The 10,000-nt window shown below is 36.0% G+C and overlaps 1 protein-coding gene across 1 annotated transcript in view; it reads right to left on the reverse strand.

Moving 5' to 3' along the window:
- The window catches only part of LOC133665131 (AP-1 complex subunit gamma-1-like), a 56,994-nt gene extending 52,959 nt beyond the window's left edge, over nucleotides 1–4,035 (reverse strand). The window contains exons 1-2 of the mRNA XM_062070355.1: nucleotides 3,914–4,035; nucleotides 1,761–1,967 (exon numbers count right to left, since the gene is read on the reverse strand). Of these exons, the coding sequence (XP_061926339.1) occupies nucleotides 1,761–1,961 (201 nt within the window). The 5' untranslated portion in view covers nucleotides 1,962–1,967; nucleotides 3,914–4,035. The remainder of the gene's footprint in view (nucleotides 1–1,760; nucleotides 1,968–3,913) is intronic.
- Between the last annotated feature and the right edge of the window lie 5,965 nt (nucleotides 4,036–10,000).

Raw genomic sequence — 10,000 nt, forward strand, 5'->3', positions numbered from 1 at the left:
GACACCACGACCAGGCTAACTTCTGACACCACGACCAGGCTAACGTCCGACATCACGACCAGGCTAACTTCCGACACCACGACCAGGCTAACCAGCAAGTCAATAACATCAACAAAGCTCACCTTTTGTGCATTCAGGCACAGTATAAAAAGTTTGGTGGACAAAATGAGACAGAGAAGGAGTGGCATAAAACAGGTATTTCTGTGGCAGCGTCGGAGAAAGTTGTACATATAAACAAACCACCACGACCAGGCTAACTTCTGACAACACAACCAGGCTAACTTCTGACACCACGACCAGGCTAGCTTCTGACATCACAACCAGGCTAACAATGACACCACAACCAGGCTAACTTGACACCACAACCAGGCTAACAATTACACCACAACCAGGCAAACTTCTGACACCACAACCAGGCTAACAATTACACCACAACCAGGCTAACTTCTGACACCACAACCAAGCTAACTTCTGACACCACAACCAGGCTAACAATTACACCACAACCAGGCTAACATCTGACACCACAACCAGGCTAACTTCTGACACCACAACCAGGCTAACTTCTGACACCACAACCAGGCTAACAATTACACCACAACCAGGCTAACAATTACACCACAACCAGGCTAACTTCTGACACCACAACCAGGCTAACAATTACACCACAACCAGGCTAACTTCTGACACCACAACCAGGCTAACAATTACACCACAACCAGGCTAACTTCTGACACCACAACCAGGCTAACAATTACACCACAACCAGGCTAACTTCTGACACCACGACCAGGCCAACAATTACACCACAACTAGGCTAACTTCTGACACCACGACCAGGCTAACTTCTGACAACACGACCAGGCTAACTTCTGACACCACGACCAGGCTAACTTCTGACAACACGACCAGGCTAACTTCTGACACCACAACCAGGCTAACTTCTGACACCACAACCAGGCTAACTTCTGACAACACGACCAGGCTAACTTCTGACACCACAACCAGGCTAACTTCTGACACCACGACCAGGCTAACTTCTGACACCACAACCAGGCTAACTTCTGACACCACAACCAGGCTAATTTCTGACACCACAACCAGGCTAACTTCTGACAACACGACCAGGCTAACTTCTGACAACATGACCAGGCTAACTTCTGACAACATGACCAGGCAAACTTCTGACACCACAACCAGGCTAACTTCTGACACCACAACCAGGCTAACTTCTGACACCACAACCAGGCTAACTTCTGACACCACAACCAGGCTAACTTCTGACACCACAACCAGGCTAACTTCTGACAACACGACCAGGCTAACTTCTGACACCACAACCAGGCTAACAATTACACCACAACCAGGCTAACTTCTGACACCACGACCAGGCTAACTTCTGACACCACGACCAGGCTAACTTCTGACACCACGACCAGGCTAACTTCTGACACCACGACCAGGCTAACTTCTGACACCACAACCAGGCTAACTTCTGACACCACGACCAGGCTAACTTCTGACACCACGACCAGGCTAACTTCTGACACCACAACCAGGCTAACTTCTGACAACACGACCAGGCTAACTTCTGACACCACAACCAGGCTAACTTCTGACACCACAACCAGGCTAACTTCTGACACCAGGACCAGGCCACAGATAGATTGCAGTTCTTAGGGAAACGTTGACATCCCAGACTCACGTTCTTCAGTCCAACTATTCAGTTCTGACCATGGGACTAACCCCGATCCTCTCACCTGGCCAAAGTGCGCGGGGTAGCCCAGCATGTGCACGTAGAGAAGCTTGGCCAGGTTGTGGGATCGACTGTCGCCGTCAGATTGGCGGAACTGGGCCCGGATGGCGGCGCACTCCCTCTGGATGACACCCCGCTCCTCACACTGGGTCCTGGCCGACCTGATGGCCCGGATCATCTCCTGGAGTTGTATTGATGGCGACATGACTGCCTTCATGGGGAAATAAGCACATATTAGAACACATGGAGTCAACACCCATTGTGTTGTTACTAAGCATAATAGGTATGTTAGTAGTTATCTTTATTACCTATATTATATATATATATATATATATATTCGGGAATTGCGGGCTTTCCCTTGACAAATTCCAAAAATTCTCAGATTTCCCAGATTCCAGGTTTTCCGGGACATTTTTCCCATTCAAAATGAATTGGCCATATTTCAAACTTCCACCATTTCCACATTTTCCAACCTATTCAAACCATTCCACCTTCAACATATTCCACCATTCTGGACATTGAAACTATAATTTGTCTAAGTTAAAAAAAAAATCCTGGGTTTTCCAGAATTCCTGCTTTTCCAAAGCCCTATTTCCACCCTTTTTTCTGGCGACTACTCCTTCTACATTTTTCAACGCAATTCAACCGTCAAAACATTCCTCTTAATCAGGAAAAAAAACTTAGTTGTTTTTTTTAACTGGAAAAAGTCCCGGTTTTCCCGAAATTCCAGGAATTCCGTAATACCATTTCTCAATTCAACATGTTACTACTTCAAGATTTCTCTAAACAATTCTAACACCAACCATTTCAATTTATTTTTGTTTGGGAATTATATGCGCTACTTCAACAATTCAAAAAAAATTCCAGGATTTCCCCAAATTCCTTTTTTTTTTCTTTTTTCCCCATTCAAAATGAATCAGCCATTTTTCAAACTTCCGCCATTTCCACATTTTTCACCCGATTCAAACCGTTCCAACTTCGAACCGTTCAGCCTATTCGGGAATCGCGGGATTTCCCTTGAAAAATTCCAAAGATTCCCAGATTTCCCAAATTTCCCCATTCGAAATGAATTGGCCATTTTTTCAAACTTCCACCATTTCCACATTTTTCAACTTATTCAAACCATTCCGGAAAGTCAAACTATCATTTTTCCAAGTTAAAAAGAATTCCAGGAATTCCCAGAATTCCTTTTTTTCCCAAACCCTTTTTTGACCCTTTTTTCTAGCGACTACTCCTCCCACATTTTTCAACCCACTTCAACCGTTCCACCGTCAAAACATTCCCCTTAATCAGGACCAAAAAAACGAAGTTGTTTTTTGAACTGGAAAAATTCCCGGTTTTCCCGAAATTCCTGGAATTCCTTAATACCATTTCACAATTAAAAATGTTACTCCTTCAACACTTCTCGACCAATTAAAACAATTCCAACACCAACTCATTCAGAACATTCAAGTCTTTAAACATTTTCCTAAAAATTCCCGCTTTTCCCCAAATTTCCAGGAAGTTCCCATTGAAATGAATGGGACATTTTTACAAGTTGCACAATTCCCACATTTTTCAACCTATTCAAACCATTCTAACATCAACACATTCCACTCATCCTGGACATTCAAACTAACACTTTCCCAAGTTCCAAACCAAATTCCCGCTTTCCTGGAAATTCAAACTCTTCAACATTCAAACTATTCCTACCTTCATACTACATTCTGTCAGCATTTCACTTCAAATTCAACATTCACACGCAATTCCTTCAGGAATTTCCTCTTCTAGTTAATTTTACTTTCTGTATTTCCGGAAGTCAATGTAGTAGTATTTCTACTTCCGGTGTTTCCGGAAGTCAATGTGCAGTACTAAACAATTTAATAAACTACTTTAATAATGACTTATTTAGTGCAGCTATATTTTCGCTAGTTTACTTAAGTTAGTTAATGTGAGCAACAACGGCATACATGACTTAAAAACGTCAGAAAGTTGTGGACGTAAGAAAAAAAAAGCTGTTTTGTTGTTTTGTTTTGACAGGTCACCCAGCCGGTGTAGCCGGTGGCTAACCCACACTTAGCATCGAGCTAACTACGGGTGTCGAGCCAACTAGCTTGGTTAGAATAACATTTTATTTACTTGGGAGATTTTGGGCTCAAATGTAAAAAAAAAACATACTCAACACTGCGCGGACTTTGTCGCCTCTACGGGGGAAAAGTCCTCATGCACGCCCGCAGCCCCTCGGCTTGACAACCGTCCTGCTGCTATCCTCGTTAATGGACATCAATTTTCCCATTTCCTGGTACACCTTTTCAAAATAAAGTTCAGTCTTACTTTTTATGATCGATGACATGGAACCAGATGTTTCCAAGATGTCAGTGTTATTTGAACAGTAAAAACAGTTTTTTGGTTTTTTTAACTTTGACTGGATGGAAACAATAATTAGATCGGTAGCACTCTTTTAAATTTGGTACCACGTAAAATGCAGGGCTAGTTTTGCCAATAGCAACACTTTGCCAATTGAAATGTAATCTTGATTTGATTAAATTATTTCATGATTTTGCCTTTAGTTTAATACCAGAGTAATACACAGGACAGCGATTTTAGACGAACATATATATATATATATATATATATATATATATATATATATATATATATATATATATATATATATATATATATATATATATATATATATATATATATATACATATATATATACATACACATACATACATATATATATATATATTTATATATATATATATATATATATACATACATACATACATATATATACACATATATATATATACATACATATATATACACATATATATATACATACATATATATACATATATGTATATATACACATACATATATACACATATATATATATACATATATCATACATATTAATAACGTATTTCTGATTCTGATATATATACACATATATATATACACATATATATATACATACATATATATACATACATATATATATATTTACATATATACATATATATACTGTATATATATATACATATAGATATATATGTATATACATATACATATATATACATATATATATTCATATTAATAAATAGAAGACAATGTAACATTAACATTAAAATAATATATATCCAATATAATTATTCTTATTCATAAACTATTTAACACTATATAAATACAAAAAAAAATACCATATAACGACAACAGGAAAATAATATCATTATGCACTTTACATAGACTTGTATTAGCAAAATTAAGCCAATAGTGCAAAATAAGTTAAGAAAAAAGTACTATCATCTTTCATTTCAATTATTTGTCGTTTTAGCCTTGTGTCAAATAACTACTCCCCAAGTTTGTACACAACATAATACATAGCAATATCAACAATGCTGTGATTAGATTTGCATAAATAATTATCAAAAGAGTAGTTAATAAATACAAATTAAAATGATACTGTGCATGGTATCGATTGTAATGTTCATTAAACACTGAAAAATGTGGCGCACAAACGTTTCAATTTCAAGCGTGTACTTTTATTTTGAATTCTTAATCTTCAGCTTCCTGTTTAAGTCAAACTAACTTGATGACCCACCTCAGGTTTTCCCTCTTGACTTCCGGAATTGAATCCCGAGTCCACCTTCCTCTGGCGGATGAAACATTGATGATTTTATTCTTCCTCCTCGGAAAAACACGGACGGGATTGACAGGAAATGGTTTCATGACTACAACTTTAACTTTACACTCGGAAAGTAAGCGACATATTTATTCATTCATACAAACGAACGGGAGACGTAAAGTACATGGTGGGAAATCAGTAAACAAAAGCTTTTTTTTTAAAATTAGTATTTCTATAAACAAAACTGTATCAACGATGCGAACAAAACAGATATTTATGGAGATTGATTTGTGATACATTGTTTTTTTAGTCACCGAATTTGTTTGCGTTTCAATTTTGTAAACGTATTTCATTAAATTACGCTGACAATGAAAAATGTTCGTTTAATTTATTTTGACAATTTCCTTTCATTTACCGGAAGTGGGTATTGAGTTGTGACGCGACACTTATTTCTGCACTGAATTTTTTTTATACTGCAATTTAAAACACAAAATCTTAACAAAGTTACATTTTTAACACACGATTTTGGATGAAATGGAAAATGTCAGCAGAATTTCATCACATTTGTGAGCAAAATTTGTGTTTGAAAATGAAGTTTGTTCAACTTGTGTAAAAAAAAAAAAATGTGGCTTTAAAACGCAGTAAATATTTCAGTTCACATAATTCAAACACAAAAAAATTCAGTATCAAAATAAAAGTTTTGTAAGGAAGACACAAATTAGCCTCCATAGATATTTGTAAAAAAAAAACCAGGAGAGCAGTATCAGTTTTATTACACGTGTGTCGATCCGGTAGAGATACTACCCTTGATATCATTACTATCGATATTTGGATCCACCCACAGTTACATAATCTTCCGAGTTTTCCGGCTTTTATCACACTTTTTAAACACTTTCTTATATTAATTCATGCGGTACACCAAAAAAACCTACTAATTACATATTCAAGCACAGTGTTACTGTTCAAAGTTGATGTGTGTGGCTTTAAAAACGCAGTAAATATTTCAGTTCACATAATTCAAACACAAAAAAAGTCAGTATCAAAATAAAAGTTTTGCAATGAAGACACAAATTAGCCTCCATAGATATTTGTAAAAAAACAAAAAACAGGAGAGCAGTATCAGTTTTATCACGCGTGTCGATCCGGTAGGGATACTACCCTTGATATCATTACTATCGATATTTGGATCCACCCACAGTTACATCATCTTCCGAGTTTTCCGGCTATTATCACACTTTTTAAACACTTTCTTATATTCATTCATGCGGTACACCCAAAAAAACCTACTAATTAAATATTCAAGCACAGTGTTACTGTTCAAAGTTGATGTGTGTGGCTTTAAAAATGCAGTAAATATTTCAGTTCACATAATTCAAACACAAAAAAAGTCAGTATCAAAATAAAAGTTTTGTAATGAAGACACAAATTAGCCTCCATAGATATTTGTCAAAAAACAACAAAAAACAGAGGAGCGCAGTATCAGTTTTATCACGCGTGTCGATCTGGTAGGGATACCACCCTTGATATCATCACTATCGATATTTGGATCCACCCACAGTTACATAATCTTCCGAGTTTTCCGGCTATTATCACACTTTTTAAACACTTTCTTATATTCATTCATGCGGTACACCAAAAATAAACTACTAATTACATATTCAAGCACAGTGTTACTGTTCAAAGTTGATGTGTGTGGCTTTAAAAACGCAGTAAATATTTCAGTTCACATAATTCAAACACAAAAAAAGTCAGTATCAAAATAAAAGTTTTGTAATGAAGACACAAATTAGCCTCCATAGCTATTTGTAAAAAAAACAAAAAACAGGAGAGCAGTATCAGTTTTATCACACGTGTGTCGATCCGATAGATACTACCCTTGATATCATTACTATCGATATTTGGATCCACCCACAGTTACATCATCCTCCGAGTTTTCCGGCTATTATCACACTTTTTAAACACTTTCTTATATTCATTCATGCGGTACACCAAAAAAACCCTACTAATTACATATTCAAGCACAGTGTTACTGTTCAAAGTTGATGTGTGTGGCTTTAAAAACGCAGTAAATATTTCAGTTCACAAAATTCAAACACAAAAAAAGTCAGTATCAAAATAAAAGTTTTGTAATGAAGACACAAATTAGCCTCCATAGATATTTGTCAAAAAACAGAGGAGCGCAGTATCAGTTTTATCACGCGTGTCGATCCGGTAGAGATACTACCCTTGATATCATTACTATCGATATTTGGATCCACCCACAGTTACATCATCTTCCGAGTTTTCCGGCTATTATCACACTTTTTAAACACTTATACTCATTCATGCGGTACACCAAAAAAAAAATAATTAAATATTCAAACACAGTGTTACTGTTCAAAGTTGATGTGTGTGGCTTTAAAAACGCAGTAAATATTTCAGTTCACATAATTCAAACACAAAAAAAGTCAGTATCAAAATAAAAGTTTTGTAATGAAGACACAAATTAGCCTCCATAGATATTTGTCAAAAAACAACAAAAAACAGAGGAGCGCAGTATCAGTTTTATCACGCGTGTCGATCTGGTAGGGATACTACCCTTGATATCATTACTATCGATATTTGGATCCACCCACAGTTACACAATCTTCCGAGTTTTCCGGCTATTATCACACTTTTTAAACACTTTCTTATATTCATTCATGCGGTACACAAAAAAAGCCCTACTAATTACATATTCAAGCACAGTGTTACTGTTCAAAGTTGATGTGTGTGGCTTTAAAAATGCAGTAAATATTTCAGTTCACAAAATTCAAACACAAAAAAAGTCAGTATCAAAATAAAAGTTTTGTAATGAAGACACAAATTAGCCTCCATAGATATTTGTCAAAAAACAACAAAAAACAGAGGAGCAGTATCAGTTTTATCACGCGTGTCGATCCGGTAGAGATACTACCCTCGATATCATTACTATCGATATTTGGATCCACCCACAGTTACATCATCTTCCGAGTTTTCCGGCTATTATCACACTTTTTAAACACTTATACTCATTCATGCGGTACACCAAAAAAAAAAAAATTTAATATTCAAACACAGTGTTACTGTTCAAAGTTGATGTGTGTGGCTTTAAAAACGCAGTAAATATTTCAGTTCACATAATTCAAACACAAAAAAAGTCAGTATCAAAATAAAAGTTTTGTAATGAAGACACAAATTAGCCTCCATAGATATTTGTCAAAAAACAACAAAAAACAGAGGAGCGCAGTATCAGTTTTATCACGCGTGTCGATCTGGTAGGGATACTACCCTTGATATCATTACTATCGATATTTGGATCCACCCACAGTTACACAATCTTCCGAGTTTTCCGGCTATTATCACACTTTTTAAACACTTTCTTATATTCATTCATGCGGTACACAAAAAAAGCCCTACTAATTACATATTCAAGCACAGTGTTACTGTTCAAAGTTGATGTGTGTGGCTTTAAAAACGCAGTAAATATTTCAGCTCACATAATTCAAACACAAAAAAAGTCAGTATCAAAATAATAGTTTTGTAATGAAGACACAAATTAGCCTCCATAGATATTTGTCAAAAAACAAACAGGAGAGCAGTATCAGTTTTATCACACGTGTGTCGATCCGGTAGAGATACTACCCTTGATATCATCACTATCTATATTTGGATCCACCCACAGTTACATCATCTTCCGAGTTTTCCGGCTATTATCACACTTTTTAAACACTTTCTTATATTCATTCATGCGGTACACCAAAAAAACCTACTAATTACATATTCAAGCAGTGTTACTGTTCAAAGTTGATGTGTGTGGCTTTAAAAACGCAGAAAATATTTCAGTTCACATAATTCAAACACAAAAAAAGTCAGTACCAAAATAAAAGTTTTGTAATGAAGACAAATTAGCCTCCATAGATATTTGTAAAAAAACCAACAAAAAACAGAGGAGCGCAGTATCAGTTTTATCACACAAGTGTCGATCTGGTAGAGATACTACCCTTGATATCATTACTACCGATATTTGGATCCACCCACAGTTACATCATCTTCCGAGTTTTCCGGCTATTATCACACTTTTTAAACACATTCTTATATTCATTCATGCGGTACACCAAAAAAGACCTACTAATTAAATATTCAAGCACAGTGTTACTGTTCAAAGTTGATGTGTGTGGCTTTAAAAACGCAGTAAATATTTCAGTTCACATAATTCAAACACAAAAAAAGTCAGTATCAAAATAAAAGTTTGTAATGAAGACACAAATTAGCCTCTATAGATATTTGTAAAAAAAACAACAAAAAACAGAGGAGCGCAGTATCAGTTTTATCACGCGTGTCGATCCGGTAGAGATACTACCCTTGATATCATCACTATCGATATTTGGATCCACCCACAGTTACATCATCTTCCGAGTTTTCCGGCTATTATCACACTTTTTAAACACTTTCTTATATTCATTCATGCGGTACACCCAAAAAAACCTACTAATTAAATATTCAAGCACAGTGTTACTGTTCAAAGTTGATGTGTGTGGCTTTAAAAACGCAGTAAATATTTCAGTTCACATAATTCAAACACAAAAAAAGTCAGTATCAAAATAAAAGTTTTGTAATGGAAGACACAAATT

This window comes from Entelurus aequoreus, linkage group LG14 (assembly GCF_033978785.1).
Source record: "Entelurus aequoreus isolate RoL-2023_Sb linkage group LG14, RoL_Eaeq_v1.1, whole genome shotgun sequence".
Taxonomy (NCBI): Eukaryota; Metazoa; Chordata; class Actinopteri; order Syngnathiformes; family Syngnathidae; genus Entelurus; species Entelurus aequoreus.